Source organism: Palaemon carinicauda, chromosome 40, assembly GCF_036898095.1.
Source record: "Palaemon carinicauda isolate YSFRI2023 chromosome 40, ASM3689809v2, whole genome shotgun sequence".
Classification (NCBI taxonomy): Eukaryota; Metazoa; Arthropoda; class Malacostraca; order Decapoda; family Palaemonidae; genus Palaemon; species Palaemon carinicauda.
In genome coordinates, this window is record NC_090764.1 from 9,396,988 (window position 1) to 9,415,245 (window position 18,258).

Below are 18,258 nucleotides of genomic sequence, written 5' to 3' on the forward strand. Positions count from 1 at the left end.
CATTAAAGGGTAGTTTGTTAACAGTACTACGTACAAGGGAAGGTTTTAAAAGTCCGAATAAACATGTTAAATAAATAGGTAAATATGGTGTCAATACTTCGCGGATTTTCACCTATCGCGGCTGGGTTTGGAACCTATCTACCGCGATAAACGAGGGTTCACTGTATTTTGATAATGAACTGCATTCACTAACCAGGTATTAAACTTAAAGTAAAAATAATGACTTACTTTATGATCTGGACGTCGAAGTTCGGGGTCTTCTAGCAATGGTTGCTGTATTGGAGGTGGGAGAGGTTAGAGGCGAAAGTGTTAATTACATATGGTGTACCATGGTAATTTCCATGAAACTACATAACTACAACCATTACACGTTTGTATAGGAAGTTCCATAATAGCACACGAAAGGGGTAGAATACGAACGAAGGCTTAACACGGACATAGGTTTTACAGGGAAGATGGCTTGGGAAGGGACTGATTCGAGCACTTGAAGAGATAAGGAAAGGGGGAAGGGAAATATTAAACCCCCTGTGGAAACTTTCCATATGTATGGGCATGTGATGGTTAACGGTGGTTAATGGAGTCTACAACGTAAACTTGGATAAACTTGCAAGGAAAACTTGTTCAGAGCAAGTATTTATGAGAAAACTGGGTGTGATAAGGTAATAACAACAGGTATGAAGGAAAAATATCAAGCTAAAATGAAGAAATAATAAATATGATATAATGGTAATAAATTGAAATGCTGTAATATGGGAAGACAGAAGAGAAGAAGATAGATGTGGCAGAGATGAGAATGTTGAGATGGATGTGTGGGGTGACAAGAAGAGATAAGATACGGAATGAGGTAATTAGGGGTACCACAGGAGTTAGAACACTATCAGATAAGATCCAAGAAAGTAGACTGAGGTGGTACGGTCATGCCATGAGAAGAGATGAACAGTATATTGGAGGAGAGTAATGGAAATGGAGGTACAGGGAACGAGAAGGAGAGGGAGACCAAAGGGAAGGTGGGTGGACTGTATCAAGGATGACCTTCGATCAAAGGGATTAACCGGTGATGAGGTGTGGGACAGAAGTAGATGGGGAAAGCTAACCAAAAACATCGACCCCACATAGAAGTGGGAAAAGATGTAGACAAAGAAGAAGAAGCTGTAATATGGAAGAAAACGATTGAAAGGGGTATGGAAACAAAGAAAAATATACTAGTGGGTACTGTATTGCAAAAACGAATAAATAACAACATTATTAGAGGGGTCAAGACTCATAGTATACTTGAATAACTAGGGTAAAGAATATATCCACGTGGGTGTTGCATAAACATACAGTATTAGAAGAATGGTTAGGATAAAACGCAATATGCCCATAAAAGAATGGGTATATACAGTATTAAAAGGGTTGGATCAAGAAGAATACTTGTATGACGTGGGGAAAAATGAGGAGGGTTTATAAGAAAACGGGTAATTCTTGCATAAAACAAAATATGTACATGTGGGTATGACATAAAAGGAAGGGTACAGTTGTATTAGGTCAAGTAGAATAATTGAACGTCGCGGGTAAAAATACTTGAATGACGTGGGGAAAAATGGGGAGGGGTTGTTAGGAAACAAGTAATCTTATTGGTAAAAATAAAGGTGGGCGGGCTTTATGTACAGGAGGGCGGGATTTAAGCGCAGAAGATCTAAAACTGGTATAAACATACGAACGAATAGGAGCGAATACAACCGACCCGTAGCATGTCAACAAATAAATAAAAAATATACCGTTAATATAGGATATATATAGATAATTTGTGCAGTTTTCCATGGATTTATTATACTTCCAAGAACATAAAGTATAGAGAAGAAAAGGTTTGTTTTACCATTTTATACCATTTCCCCAGTATGTTTTCCCCACCCAAAACCCAAAGTTCCCACTGGGGGTCCCCCATTAAAGCCAGATATATATATATATATATATATATATATATATATATATATATATATATATATATATATAGCATTTATTTGCGACAAAAATAAGTTTAATTTTCGAAGGGAACGGGTGTTTTTTCTAATAAGGAAAAGTTGGTTTTTACTAGGAAAGGTTTCCCCGACCGTAAGTACAGTAATATATACCTAATCTCCCTCGTAGGGGTATTGGGGTCACAACAAGTATTATTTTTATACTGTACTTAGGATATAGAAGCAAAACGAGTTTTACCTGTAGAGAGGAGAGGTCACCTGCGTTGAGTGCCGTGGTGCCGAGTTCCCCAGGGGGAAACAAAGTTCAATAAAGTTCATTTAAAAATACAATTAGACTGATACACGGTATATTTTCAGGTGTTTTAAACGTTACTAATGATGATACCTATACTAAATTCATTTAATGAGGCTCATTTGCACTGACTCGCAGAGGTGCCCTTTTAGCTTGGAAAAGTTTCCTGCTATCAGATTGGTTAGAATTATCTTGTCCCACCAATCAGCGAGCAGGGAACTTTTCCGAGCTAAAATGCCACTGCTGCAAGTTGGTGCAAATCTGTCTCACTAAAAAGAATTGACTTGCAAAGCCATGATTTAAAAACAGTAAATTTGTATTGTATTACAGGGTGTGATTTCGAACAGAAAATGTGTGTTTTCCTACAGTAAATAACATGATTTAACCGAATTTGACAATAATTTCAACCGCAAACAAACAGATCAACCAATTCGGCTAACTTTAAGTTGACGAATTGGTTGCTGTTATTACGGATGAAATGAAGGTGAAAACCGGTTAAATCACGTTATTTCCTACAAGAAAACATATATTTTCTGTTAAAATGGTTAAATATAATCACTGTTGTCATATTATTATTATTATTATTATTATTACTATCCAAGCTACAACCCTAATTGGAAAAGCAAGATGCTATAAGCCCAGGGGCTCCAATAGGGAAAAATAGCCCAGTGAGGAAAGGAAATAAGGAAATAAATAACTGAAGAGAACAAATCAACAATAAATCATTCTAAAAAAAGTAATGTCCAAAGAGATATATCATATATAAACTATTAACAACGTCAACAACAAATATGTCATATATAAACTTATAGTTTATATATGACATATTTGTCCGCCTGGTCAACAAAAAAGCATTTGCTCCAACTTTGAACTTTTGAAGTTCTACTGATTCAACAACACGATTAGGAAGATCATTCCACAACTTGGTAACAGCTGGAATAAAACTTCTAGAGTACTGCGTAGTATTGAGTCTTATGATGGAGAAGGCCTGGCTATTAGAATTAACTGCCTGCCTAGTATTACGAACAGGATAGAATTGTCCAGGGAGATCTGAATGTAAAGGATGGTCAGAGTTATGAAAAATCTTATGCAACATGCATAATGAACTAATTGATCGACGGTGCCAGAGATTAATATCTAGATCAGGAATAAGAAATTTAATAGACCGTAAGTTTCTGTCCAACAAATTAAGATGAGAATCAGCAGCTGAAGACCAGACAGGAGAACAATACTCAAAACAAGGTAGAATAAAAGAATTAAAACACTTCTTCAGAATAGATTGATCACCGAATATCTTAAAAGACTTTCTCAATAAGCCAATTTTTTGTGCAATTGAAGAAGACACAGACCTTATATGTTTCTCAAAAGTAAATTTGCTGTCAAGAATCACGCCTAAAATTTTGAAAGAGTCATACAAATTTAAAGAAACATTATCAATACTGAGATCCGGATGTTGAGGAGCCACCGTCCTTGACCTACTTACAATCATACTTTGAGTTTTGTTAGGATTCAACTTCATACCCCATAATTTGCACCATGCACTAATTTTAGCTAAATCTCTATTAAGGGATTCACCAACCCCAGATCTACATTCAGGGGATGGAATTGATGCAAAGAGAGTAGCATCATCTGCATATGCAACAAGCTTATTTTCTAGGCCAAACCACATGTCATGTGTATATAGTATGAAAAGTAATGGGCCAAGAACACTACCCTGTGGAACACCGGATATCACATTCCTATACTCACTATGGTGCCCATCAACAACAACTCTTTGAGATCTACTACTTAAAAAATCAATAATAATGCTAAGAAACGACCCACCCACTCCCAACTGTTTCAGTTTGAAAACAAGGGCCTCATGATTAACACGGTCAAAGGCAGCACTAAAATCAAGGCCAATCATACGAACTTCCCGACCACAATCAAGGGATTTCTGTACTGCATTGGAGATTGTAAGAAGGGCATCACATGCTCCAAGGCCTTTCCGAAAACCAAATTGCAAACTAGGGAATAGATGATTACCTTCAGCAAACCTATTAAGACGTTTTGCCAGAAGACGTTCAAAAACTTTAGATAATATGGGAGTTATGGAAATTGGGCGGTAATCAGTGGGACTTGAGCTACCACAAACACATTTACATAGAGGAGTAACATTACCAATTCTCCAACAAGTGCTAAAAGCTCCTCTTCTTGCTAACTTGCGTAAAATAACAGATAACTTTGGAGCTAAGAAATCTGCTGTCTTTATAAAAAACAAAGGAAAAATACCATTAGGGTCTACTCCTCCATAAGCATCAAGGTCCATCAACAGAGCTTTAATCTCACGAGATCGAAAAGCTAAACTAGTTAGTTTAGCCTCAGGAAAACAGGAATGAGGAAGTTCAAGTTTTTCATTACTCTGTTTACTGTCAAAAACATCAGCCAAAAGGGTTGCCTTTTCCTTTGGACAGTGAGTGACTGAGCCATCTGGTTTAAGTAAAGGAGGAACTGTTGCATCTACACCAAAGAGTGCAGATTTAAGGGTAGACCACCATTTATGTTCCTGAGTTGTACCAGAGAGGGTTTCTTTTATGATTAAATTGTACTCCTTTTCAGTTGAGGCATAAACTCTCTGAGCAAAAGCTCGAAGCTGAGTATAGTTGTTCCAGGTCAAATCTGATCTGTTACCCTTCCAAAGGTGATAGGCCTCCTGCTTCTCCAAATAAGCACGTCTACAATCATCATTGAACCACGGTTTGTCCTTCATTCGGTACCTTAGCACACGAGAAGGGATACGCCTATCAATTATGTTGACTAGATTCTCATTCAAAGGGACAACAGGATCTACACTATTATATAATTGTGACCAATTCAAGCACAAAAGATCATGCAAAATCCCATTCCAGTCTGCTTGGGATTTCATATAAATTTTACAAGAATATGATATATGCAAAATCCCATTCCAGTCTGCTTGGGATTTCATATAAATTTTACAAGAATATGATATATCAGGGACAGGCTGCTCAGTCTTCACTAATAATGAAATCAAGGCATGATCAGATGTCCCGACTGGAGAACCAACCTTACCAGTTATAACGCCAGGGGAGTCAGTGTATACAAGGTCCAAGCAATTACCAGACCTGTGAGTAGCTTCATTTATGATTTGCTCACAGCCTGATTCCGAGGCAAAGTCTAAAGCTCTTAAGCCATGGCGATCGGTAGGAGAGATAGAACTCAACCACTCCCTATGGTGAGCATTAAAATCACCAACAAAGACAAACGAAGCCTTTCTATCATCTTCTTGTATCTTAGCCATAATGGTAAGAAGACAATCGAAGATAGAATCATCCATGTCTGGATTCCGGTAGATTGAACACAAATAAAAGTTGTTATGCCTGCCACAAACTTTTATTACCTGAATCTCATAACATCCACATTGATAGCAGGACTTATGAGAAGCAGGGTACTCGGTTCTAATATACACCGCCATTCCCCTGGCCCTAGGAATGGAATCACGTTTCAGCATTATTGGCTTCTTTAAACCAGTTATAAGGAGCTCAGATGAGTGCCTCATATTAGAAACCAAAGTTTCTGAGCACAAAAGAATATCATACTGTCTGGACGCAACTGTAAGGTCTCGGATATTTGCATGAAGACCACGAATATTGCAATACAGAAGACGACATTGACGAAATCTAGGACGTACTGGTCCCGGATTTCGCTCAATGTCTCCAGACAGCATAAGAATTAATAGAAATAAAAAAGAGACATCATACTTAAAAACTAGATTAACAAGAATTAAAACAAAAACAATCTGTACAGAATAATAATACAAGTGATTGATGATATCCATAGACTATAGTAAAAAGTCGGAAAAACTGGTCAACATGGAGGAGCCGATACACCATGCAAGGCTAAATACCCTCCAGGATAGCCACTTCAACTGAAGGGAGGACAGTAAGGATGGTTTTGAGAAGAAAAAATCAGAAAAAGGAAAAGACAACCTCTTGATAAACCACCAGGCATCCATGGCCCTTCTATTAAGCCTGCCCAACACACCATTTAAAAAAAAACAAGAGGAAGAAAAAAAAAATAAGATAGAATAGTGTGCCCGAGTGTACCCTCAAGCCAGAGAACTCTAACCCAAGACAGTGGAAGACCATGGTACAGAGGCTATGGCACTACCCAAGACTAGAGGACAATGGTTTAATTTTGGAGTGTCCTTCTCCTAGAAGAGCTGCTTACCATAGCTAAAGAGTCTCTTCTACCCTTACCAAGAGGAAAGTACACTGAACAAATTGCAATGCAGTAATTAACCCCTTGGGTGAAGAAGTGTTAAGTATCTCATTGTTGTCAGATGTATGAGGAAAGACGAGAATATGTAAAGAATAGGCCAGACTATTCTGTGTAAGTGTAGGCAAAGAAAAAATAAGCCGTGACTAGAGAGAGGGGTCCAATGCAATACTGTCTGGGCAGTCAAAGGATCCAATACCTCTCTAGTGGTAGTATCTCAACGGGCGGCTGGTGCCCCGACCAACCTACTACCGATATATGTTGTGTTAAAATATTTAAATATAAGCACTTGTTCAACGGTGTCACTTCACTTACGAATGTACTGCGAACGATAACATTAGCAACAGCACCAATGATAGACAGTGTTACCAGCGCTGACGTATGGCACACAGAGTTACCAACGGTACGGTGACATTACTAGCGATAGCAATGCTAGATATTTCCATACAAATTTTAAATAATTTTTCCATATAAGTTTTACACAATATATAAAAAGTACAAAAAGGGTACAGAACCGAACAAACCCACCTAACCTAACCTAGTAGTATGATAGGTCACAAACCTCAGGTATTTACTGAGAACGGTAAAATTCTCCATGTTACGAATGATACTCAAAGTTACCAACGGTACGGTGACATTACTAGCGATAGTAATGTTAGATATTTCCATACGAATTTTAAATAATTTTTCCATATAAGTTTTACACAATATATAAAAAGTACAAAAAGGGTACAGAACCAAACAAACCCACCTAACCTAACCTAGGAGTTCCCCGGTCACAAAACACATATAATGACTACAGTGGTACCTCTACATACGAATTTAATCCGTTCCACCACCAACTTCAGGTGTAGAAAATGTTCGGTTGTAGAAACGAATTTTCCCATAAGAATACATTGACATAGGATTAATCTGTGGTTGAGCCCAAAAACCTATGATAACTCCGTAATAAATTACTACACATAATTACACATGACAATAATGCACACTAAATTAGATAATAGACATGTAAAAAAGAATAATTATAAAGAAATAACAAATAAGAAAAGGTTTTTTAGCGTCACTTTACCTTAGAAAGTCCAGCTACGCAGCTACGCAGCTACGCAGAGAGGAGACAGACGGGCGGCGAGGAGGTAGAGAGGGTGACTACGATAAACGTACACTACCGTAACTTATTCTAACTTACACTAAGTGAACTTTAACCTAACTTAGCTTATTTATTTCTTTTATTTTTATATTTTATATTTTTTTTTACATTTTCTTTTTTTCTTTTTGATGATTAATTTTAATCACTTTCACTCTACACTTGAAATTGATTGAATTTTTTTCTCTTCAATCTTTGCCGTTTTCTTTGTTTCACTTTCTTTCGCTTCACTCTTTGCCGTTTTCTTTGAACCACTTCTATCCCCTTCATCACGAGTTCGCTTCGTAACTTTTTTAAAGAAGCTATCGATAGAAAGTTGATTGGTACAGCTTTTCAGAATGTTTCGAAAATAAGTTAGGGAAACAGCATCAAACTGCGCAACTACACGACAAACTTGCAATTTTTTTGGGATGGTATTTGTCGATGAAGTCGACCACGTCTTGATATTTTCCTAACACCTCTTTTATTTGCGCCGAACCTAACACAGGTTCTACCTCATCGATCCCTTCCTCGTCATCACCCATGTGCTCAGACATAGCATGGAGTTCCTTGAGCTCCTCTGTAGTAAGTTCGTCGTCATGTTCTTTTGCAAGTTCACTCACGCTCACGCTCATGCTTTTTAATAATTCCTTGCTTTACTTCTAAAGAAAGCATTTCCTTATTCCTTTTCTCACCACTACCACTTGCGAAACTAAGCCTCTTAAGACCCATGATTTACGTAAAATACCGTAAAAAGATGAACGTAAAAAATCACAATTAAAACACAGTTAATAGCAGAACACACAGGGCACAACCACAGGAAGCCGATGAGAATGGAGGAATGTCCCAAGCCACGCTAATTGAGGGTCCCTCCGAGGTAGAAATGCTGCCTTCTATCGGCGGAAATAAAAAATACATCCGGCGCTATGAGTACCATCTATGTGCACAGGTATTGTTTACTTCGGGTGTCGAAAAAAAATTCAGGTGTAGAGTAGGAACGTGTTCGAATTGTACTTCGCGTGTCGAAAAATTTGGATACAACCAGTACGACGAAAATTGCTTACTTCGTGTGTCGAAATAAAATTCGGGTGTAGAGTCAAAAAATTACTCAAATTTTACTTCGGGTGTTGGAAAATTCGGATGTAGATACATTCGTGTGTAGAGGTTCCACTGTATTGAGGAATGACTTACCTATATGAAGAAAACGTCGAAACTTTCGGGTCACGGGAGGGTGAGACTGACGGCTTAACTCGTATGACTGGTCTTCCATGGGGGTAGAAGACTTATTCCCAAAAATGTACCTTTATAAGAAGTAACGGTATAACCACAACGATGTTCCTTTTTGGTTTAATGTATCTTGGTTTCGGTATTACAATAAACCACGTGAATGTCTTTCCTGTAAGATAGGAGGGAACGGCACTTGGGGCACTGGAAATGCTGAGGAATTACATTGTGTGCTTTCAGGAAATTATCAACATTGGCTGAAGAATCATAAAAATCACCATGGAATTTAGCAAATGCTTTTAGGTATGGAATACTGCAGCCGTTACAAGTATCTATAACTTCCGCCATCGCAAAATACGAATCTCACTTGAAAAGACGGACACCTTACTAGGTCAAAGGTTTCAAGGGAAAAGGATTTGGTGGAAAGGGTATGAACAGACCACTTGAAGAAATAAAGGAAGGGGTTCGGGAAATATCACTTGACAACCCCCTTGAGTAAACTTTGAATACGTATCGGTTCGTGATTGGTTAACGGAAAAACAACGGAGTCTGGAGGGTAAACATGAATGAACTGGATAGGGAAACTAGTCCAGAGCAAGTATTTAGCCTATGTGAAACCGGGGAGTGAAAAGGAAATAAAAGAAATAAACCCAATATAGAAAGATAAAATGGAATGTATGATAAATAATATTGAATGGGAATATAAAATGAGATGATTTTAAAAGGTATAGGATAATAAAACGAGTAATTGGTGGGGGAAAAGCTTTTGTGCAGGGGGGGCAGGGATTTTGTGCAGGAGGACGAAAACTGGTATGCACGAACGTACGTACGGGTGATAATGCTAGCATGGAATGCTGACAGTTGATCTACATCAGACGTTGGCAGCACTGGTTACTGTATTTTTTCATGAGACAGTCTTTGCAACGGCGCCTCCAAAGTTTATCCCAATATACTGTTTTGTATTTTCCTCGGGTTATTATATATCGAAGTAGGTAATATATAGAGAAGAAAATGTTTGTTTTACGGTTGTACATTGTTTCCCCAGTATGTTTTCCCTCACCCAAAACCCCGAGTTCCCACTGGGGGTCCCCCATTACCGTAGGATATAGATATATATATATTTCTGAAACTATTCATTTGCGACGGGAACGAGTGTCATTTTCGAAGGGAGCGTAATTTTTTCTATAAGAAAGAGTAGTTTTTTTTTTACTAGGTTACATTGCCTGTAATACACTACAATAAAACCTTTAAACGTTCAAAACATAATAAAATACAATAATAACGGCTTATTTTCTACAAACCGCTTATTGCACTGTTCTATAATTTTACCAGCTTGCTTCTGGATCAAGCAAAATGTGGGTCAGGTTAGGTGTGGTACTTTAAGCAAGGACCATATTACCTAAATAAACCTAAATTTCCTCAGGAATAACATAATAACTTCATAAAATTATATTTGGACTTCAGCTCGATTATAAGTTAGAGACTAGAATTGTCCTACCATTACAAACTAGGACTAGGCCTAGGCCGTGAAAATTTACCAAACAACTGATCTAAACCAAATTTCTCTTATATCGCCAATTCTGGAATCTAATATTAAATTTCAACTTTTCTTGTAAATTTATTCAGCACATAAAATATATCTACAATTAATAAATATGCTTTACCTTGATATTTGAAGGCTCCAAGTGTCCAAAACTACAAGAGAGGAACTGTTCAACTGACGTGAAACAAATCTTTCTTGAAGCAATATTTCAGGAAACGAGAAGTCAAAATTTAAATGCCGTGCCACTTTTAAACTAATATTACATTTAGTCGACATGGGTCGCAAATTCAAATTGATCAAATAATATCATTAAGTCCACGAACACACACACACACTAGTAAAAGTAAACTTGAAATCGAAAACAGATTTCGCAATCATACGAGAGCTTAAATGGGGAAGCAAATGGCTATATAAATTACTATTCTTACATTTAATGATATTTTAATGCTCTAATTCTATCTATAAATATATATTTATTTTTCATTTACGCTATCTAATATCACTACGATTGGTTTAGTTTTTAATAAATGATTTTGATTTGACTCGATTGTTGTCTTGTGTTAGTTACGTCACTTCAGTAAACATTGCAGACGTTTTTATTGTAGAAAATCTGATTCACGTGCTTCAGCTGTTTCCACAAGTGTCGAATAATACCTGTGTTCATGTAATACTACGAAGATGGATACAAGTCTTAACGAAACTCCAGTGGGTAAGATTTATAGCTGTGCAAAGTCAAATCTTGAATTAGACCCTACTTATGTCACCTAGACCAGTGTTGCCAGGTACGGGAATTTATCCCTAGATTTGGGGATTTTGGGCGTCTGATAGGGATATTCTGTACAAATTTTTATGAAGAAACAAAGATGAGTAAACCTTAATATCGTTGCAAATAGTTTGCTTGCAATCACATGAAGTATATTAAGTAATTTCTATATTAGTAAAGCCTACATTATCAAGACAGAAGAGAACATATATGTGGAAATTGGGATTTTTTAGGCCGTTTTGGGGATATTTAGGTTGTTTTGGGGATTTTTATACTAACCCATCTGGCAACACTGACCTAGACTAACATGACATGACTCATGTTTTGTATGGAAATATGGCGTTGTCCTTCTAGCGCGAGGTTTGAAATCCCGTGCTAGCAGTTTAGACTTATTGTCAGAATCTTTCTTATTGATCAAGACCAGTGATTCTTAACTGGTGGTCCATGACTCCATGGTGACTTTTCTAGTGGTCCATAGGGCGTCCACTAGGTCTACTGTCTATATTTGGTATTGCCAGGCTAATCAATGTATTATAATCTCTTAAAATTTACATATGATTTTTTATTATTTTCTAACCATTGTGTTATTATTTTTTTTTCTCTGGGAATAGATTTATATTCAAACTCTCTTCACAGAGTAAGGATATCCAATACTTGCTATCAAAACTGTTTGAGAATATGGCAGATGATTATTTATCAAATATAGAGATTTGGTACATATTTATAACTACCTGTTGATAATGTAGTGATAATTGCTGCCCACTTTTATGAAAGGTACCATTTAAAGTCCCGGGGAGAAGGGAGAGAAAAGGTGAAAAGCATGTTAGTGCGTAGATGAGTAGAAAAATAAAAAAACAAAACACTAACTCTGATATCAGAGAATTGCAAATTGTAGAATCCAGTAAGTAATGGAGAAGTATACGCTAAAATGAAAAGTATCACTTAAGTAGCAAATGAAAAACATTTAAAAAAACGAAAATTAGATTTTAAAGAAATTAGCCCCCGAGCTTCAAAGGCTACCTGTCACCAGGCAAGGAGAATGAAGGCTACAGGGGGAGGGTTAAGGTCTTAATTAAAAGATTCTTCGTCAAGCGATCGACCGTAAAACGCAAGTGTCTGACCGAGGAAAAAACCCGACGTGGATTTTTATCAGCTTCGTTGCCTACTTAAATTTGCATTGTTGCATTTACTTGTTGAACTTTTAATACTCATTATGTTGTTAGGTCTAAATTATTATTGAATTTCATGGGGATTTACTGCCAGTTGCCTCTAATTACTTTCATTGTGATAAAGTACAGATGCATTGATGCGTATAGGCTTACATCCATACATTGATTTTTGTGTCATGTAGGCATTTCTTTAACGATTATATTATAGTAGAATAGTACATATATATATATATATATATATATATACAAAATATGCATTTGTAGGCATGTGTTCCCTTATGTATGTGTGTATTTAAAAGATATTATTCTATATACATTGATATTCTAAAAAAGCCAAAATATTTCACGCTAACGTTTCTTGTACGTAAGTTAGTGATCAAAAAGTTTACAGCGTTAAGAATTGCTAATGGTCTCTCTCTCTCTCTCTCTCTCTCTCTCTCTCTCTCTCTCTCTCTCTCTCTCTCTCTCTCTCTCTCTCTCTCAGTCGATTAAGCCCGCATTCAACCCCTGAACAAGGAGACGACATAAACATTACGAGAGCGATTTCTTTAAAATCCAACATTCTTTTGTTAGTCGAATGTTGTGGTCGCTTCTGGAGAAGTGAATGTTGAATAAAGATGAAGACGACGTAAGTTAGACGAGCTTCCCCACAAAATGTATATTATCATATTGAATGAAAACGGGATTGTATTGAGAAGGCGATCAGCACATCAGCCTGGGAATCTCTCTCTCTCTCTCTCTCTCTCTCTCTCTCTCTCTCTCTCTCTCTCTCTCTCTGTCATTACAGTGGTTTAATTCTCGACGGAAAAAAATTGTAAGACTCTCTCTCTCTCTCTCTCTCTCTCTCTCTCTCTCTCTCTCTCTCTCTCTCTCCTCGTCTCTCTCTCTCTCTCTCTCTCTCTCTCTCTAGTTTACTAAGTGGCCAAAGAATTGCATGGTTTATTCTCCGGCAAAAAAAAATCGTTATACATACTCTCTCTCTCTCTCTCTCTCTCTCTCTCTCTCTCTCTCTCTCTCTCTCTCTCTCTCTCTCTCTCTCTCTCTCTCTCTCTCTCATATTGATTTACTAAATGGCCAAAGTGTTACATGGTTTATTTCTCAGAAGAAAAAATCGTAAGATTCTCTCTCTCTCTCTCTCTCTCTCTCTCTCTCTCTCTCTCTCTCTCTCTCTCTCTCTCTCTCTCTCTCTCTCATATTGATTTACTAAATGGCCAAAGCATTACATGGTTCATTTCTCGGGGGAAAATTGATGCTCTTTTAGATCAAGTAAGCCATCTCAATCGTGCTGCTTATGAAACATTTGGATTGTCGTGAAAATCTGAGTTTCCTTTCAAAAACGTTTTTATTTTAAACCTACAAAAAGTGAATGTACCATTGAATGAGAACGTTTGGGGATATCGAATATATAAAATTAACTATAATAAAGGAATGAACCGAATATACCGCGAGTATAAAAAAAAAAATCACAGTGCAGTGAAAAGAATAAAGCTACGAATCCCGTCTATTCAAACGGAGTTGTTTAGTAAACATCTTAATTCCTTACTGCAATGCAGTTCTTGATAATGAATATGTACTTGAAGTTTTATCTTGACTCTCTCTCTCTCTCTCTCTCTCTCTCTCTCTCTCTCTCTCTCTCTCTCTCTCTCTCTCTCTCTCTCTCTCTCTCTCTCTCTCTCAATTTGGATATGATAATAAATTTGTAAACTCTATTTGCATTTGAATTTGGGGTCCTCTTGCATGGCAACTGAGTTTCTACAAATTGTTTGCATAATAGACATAAAAGCAGTAGACCTCTTAGTACGTTTGGAGACTGGGAAATCTCTGAATATGATAATTCAGATAGGAAACAACTGCTCTTATTTTCCCTTGCATAATTCGATTTATCTTTACCAAACGCACTCTTTTCCCCACCCCCTTTCATGAGACCTAACGCAACCTTCTCTGCCTTCCCCATCTCTCTCAGCGGAAAACACCGTTGCTTTGTACAACTATATCCCAGGTACCGAGGAAGACCCACCTTTGAAAGGTAATCTCCATTTTTCTAAGGTTCTTATAAAAAAAAAAAATCCACTATCGTGTGAGTAACGCATGAGTGGATCATGTGTTGTGGAGACAAAACGTTTATTGATGTAATCGTGAAGACATTTTCTATGACTTATGTCGGGTTTATAACAGCTTCGTCTTTTAGCACGTTTTACATAACTTTGGACTTACAAGTTATTAAGAATGAAATAAAGGTACCTTAGTTAGGATTTACTTGGGACTCCCCTTTAATACACACTTTTAAAAAATAACTAATCTTAATCGGAAATTCTTCGTAAAATATACTGTTCTCAGTCGCATTTCAGTAAATTACAGGCGACCGTAATTTTTACACTACTTTGTTATTATCTTTTACGGGTTGATGACCGTAATATCACCCCCTTAACGTCAATATAACCGTTTTAAAACGGTAAATGCCTGGCATCATTTATTCCAGGATTTTTACCTATTTTGTACGGAACATTTTTAACATTGTACATACACAATCTTTCAAATTAGATGTAATCTATAAAATATGAATAGAAAGCAATGCATTCGTGCTAGAAGATAAAGTACCGCTTAAATTATCTTTTCAATAAAGATTCAATGTCTTTTCGCATTTCTATCCATTCTTGAATTTGGACTTTGTCCATCTCTTCAATTTACGCTCAAAGCGTTCGTCATGTGACCCAGCCACACAAACGTAGCTTCTGGGTACAAATTTTAGGACGATTCTTTGCACAGACCCACTTTGCAAATGATCGAACGACCACACAGCGTCTCCCCTTCATCGCAAGACGCTGAAAGGATCTGAACAGCGCCAATCTTTGCAAGTGATCCCATTTTTTATCGCACATGGTAACGGGTGCTGAAATCGTCCATGCTTTTCTTCGCTTGCTTTTTATTTAAGATTGATTCAAGGACATGACAAGGACATCTGTTCACATGGGAGTCTGTTGTTCCTTGCATCTTGTTTCTTTATCACGTACTGATTTTGAAATCTTGTATGGTGTACTTACGTAAAATGTACCTTTATGAATTTTGTATTATACGGATTTTCGTGTATAGATGCATATATAAATGTATAAATACAATCCTGTTGCATGAATTTAGAAACGTTCCCGTGTTTTTTATCATTGTATACACTTGTTTATATGCCTAAACAAGCTACTGATAAAAGGTATCTGTTTTATCAGCCTTTGCTTCCATTACTTCATTAAAAATCTTCTTCGATACTTTTATTCACTCTTCAATAGAAATACAAGAGAAAAGAACATACTGTTTTTTTATGTTCTGTTCCTTGTTACAAATATCTGCCCTATTATGTAATTGAATCCTTTTTAAGATAAAGTTTATTTTAGAACGGCCTCAGTGACCCGAGTTGGTGCGTAAGTTTAATTAAATCTAAACTACATTTAATGGTAATATCGTTAGTTTTAATTATAGCTAAAACATTTCTATTTCAGTGGTTAATGAGTCACTCAGTTGCATACTAGGTAAAAGTTACAATATTGAAAGATTTGTGAATACTTATATATTCTTTGTTTTTAGCTAGTGTTCTATTAAAAAAAATCCATTTATACCTTTTTAGTCTATCGAAAATGTAAAACAGTTTATGCTATAGTTTTGGTATGAAGGAACCCATTAGTTTACTTCATTCAGTAATGTGATATGTGTTTATTTTTTTTCAATTATCAATATTTGTTATCAAATTATTTAATTGAATCAGCTTGCCAACACCAAAAAAGGTTGAGATAAACAAAAAAATGAGAATAGACTCGCATGTTTCACTAATTTTGATGTAGTTAATTTTTCCACTTTGATGTAGTTAATTTTTCCGAAGCTGATACGAAAATGGCTATTATTAAAAATTTAAAGATTATTTGCGCTCGTTATTTGCCTGAGTATTGTGAAGTAATTCATACTTGCAATTTGGAAAGATGTCGCTCAATGCAAAATGAAGTTAATCATTATGCTAAAATTCTCAGTTATTGTAAATTCTAAATAGATGAAAGTTAAAGCTAATCTATATTTACTTAAGTCTTTTAGGGAAGTTGATGCAACCATTTCTTTTCCTGCGTATGTGTTTTTGCTCTATATAAACTTTATTCTTATACAAAAAGTGTTCAACTGTGCCTTAAACGCAACCAGTGTTTATTCCCATTTTTCCAGTGTTTTTCACACTTTTTTTTCCAGTGATATAAAAAAAGGGAAAGTGAGTTTCTCTCCTTCTCCCTTCCAAACAACCTTTCTTTTATTTACGACCTCCATTCCACTTTTATTCCCTCTCATCTGTGTCACTCCAACAGGTGGAAAAGCCAAGTTCCGAGAACTGTTCTGGCGGAACCGACTGCAGACCATCACCTACTGCGCTGTCTTCTGGTCGTTTGGGATGTGTGTGGCCTTCCTTGGACCTACGCTTTTGGAGCTTTGTAAGTAAATAAACATGTTTTTTTAATATTACAAATATAGATAAATGGATAATTTGGTTTCTGAGTTAGGACGATCAGGTTAATGCAACCCAAGTTCTGCCCTGTTTTCACATTTTGCCATAAATGTTATCGACAGGATAGGTCCAGCTTCTAGACACGACTTTGTAATACATTGACAATGTTTTACTCTTTAGTTTTGGTTATGTAAGAAATTCGTTCATTTTTCGAAATCAGATATTTAGAGCAAAATCGAAATCACTCCATCCTTTCGTAGCATAATGTCAAGAGTTTTTGCTTCTTAGACGAAATATATAATGGAAATTCACTAGAACCTAGCAGCATTAAGGACATCTCCATCATTAGGCTTAATACTGCATAGTACTCTAGAAGATTTATTCCAGCTGTGACCAAGTTGTGGAATGATCTTCCTAATCGGGTAGTTGAATCAGTAGAACTTCAAACGTTCAAACTCGCAGCAAATGTTTTTATGGTGAACAGGCTCACATAAGTCCTTTTATAGTTTATATATCAAATATCTGTTTTAATGTTGTAATGTTTTTAAAATATTTCATTTCAATTTTTCCTTACTTATATCGTTTATTTATTTCCGCATTTCTTTTCCTCACTGGGCTATTTTTCCCTGTTGGAGCCCTTGGGCGTATAGCCTTTTGCTTTTCCAACTAGGGTTGTATCTTAGCTAGTAATAATAAAAATAATAAATGGAGTTAATAGCGATGGCATCTCCAGAAACACTGTAGTATCCAAAGGTTTTAGCTGCTTTTTTTAAATATTCAGTTAGATACACCTCATTAAGTCTTGTATTGTCATTTGTTCTGTTCACAATTATTAATTTGTTTCTTAAAATTATAAGGCATTCGAATAATTATTAAAAAATTCAGGTGTTAAAAATGTAAGTGAATGTTAACTCATGTTTACTAATTCATTTGTAACTCAATAATGATAACTGGGCAAAATATTTTGTTGCCATTTTACTCTGGAAATGTTTCACCCCTATGAAAAATATATAACAATAGCCTACCATAAACCATTAGTTTTAACTGGAGCTGTTAAGAGTACGTTAGCTTTAAAAATAAAGGCGAGCAAAGGTGATAAAAATAAAGTGGGTGTATCTTTGGCCATTTTATCCCGGTTCCTATGTTTACTTTATACATTTCTCTTGTATTCTATAGTTGGGTCCTAGATAATATATGTTAACTATAAAAACGATCGTAGTTCGACCGGTGTATTTTTGCAGCAGGAATAAGACAATCTCTTTGCAATATAAAATAAAATTGGAAGGTGTTTTCTATTGAAATGTAAAATCCCCTAAGACAATAAATTTGACAGAAGTCCAACTCCCACCCAAACAAAAGCTTACACTTTTCGAAAGCAAAATCTGCTGTGAATCATGACATTATAAATCCTTGAAATCCCCTCAGACTTCTAAATTTCCC

At 36.3% G+C, this 18,258-nt stretch overlaps 1 protein-coding gene across 3 annotated transcripts in view; it reads left to right on the top strand.

The window, feature by feature from the left end:
* LOC137631527 (major facilitator superfamily domain-containing protein 4A-like) overlaps positions 1-18,258 on the top strand; it is a 98,567-nt gene that overhangs the window by 31,539 nt on the left and 48,770 nt on the right. Inside the window, exons 3-4 of one of the 3 annotated variants that reach the window (XM_068363282.1) lie at positions 14,314-14,376; positions 16,682-16,804. In XM_068363282.1, coding sequence (XP_068219383.1) covers positions 14,314-14,376; positions 16,682-16,804 — 186 coding nt within the window. Of the gene's footprint in view, positions 1-10,972; positions 11,128-14,313; positions 14,377-16,681; positions 16,805-18,258 lie in introns of those variants that run through there. The other 2 variants (XM_068363284.1, XM_068363283.1) reach the window with 2 other exon arrangements.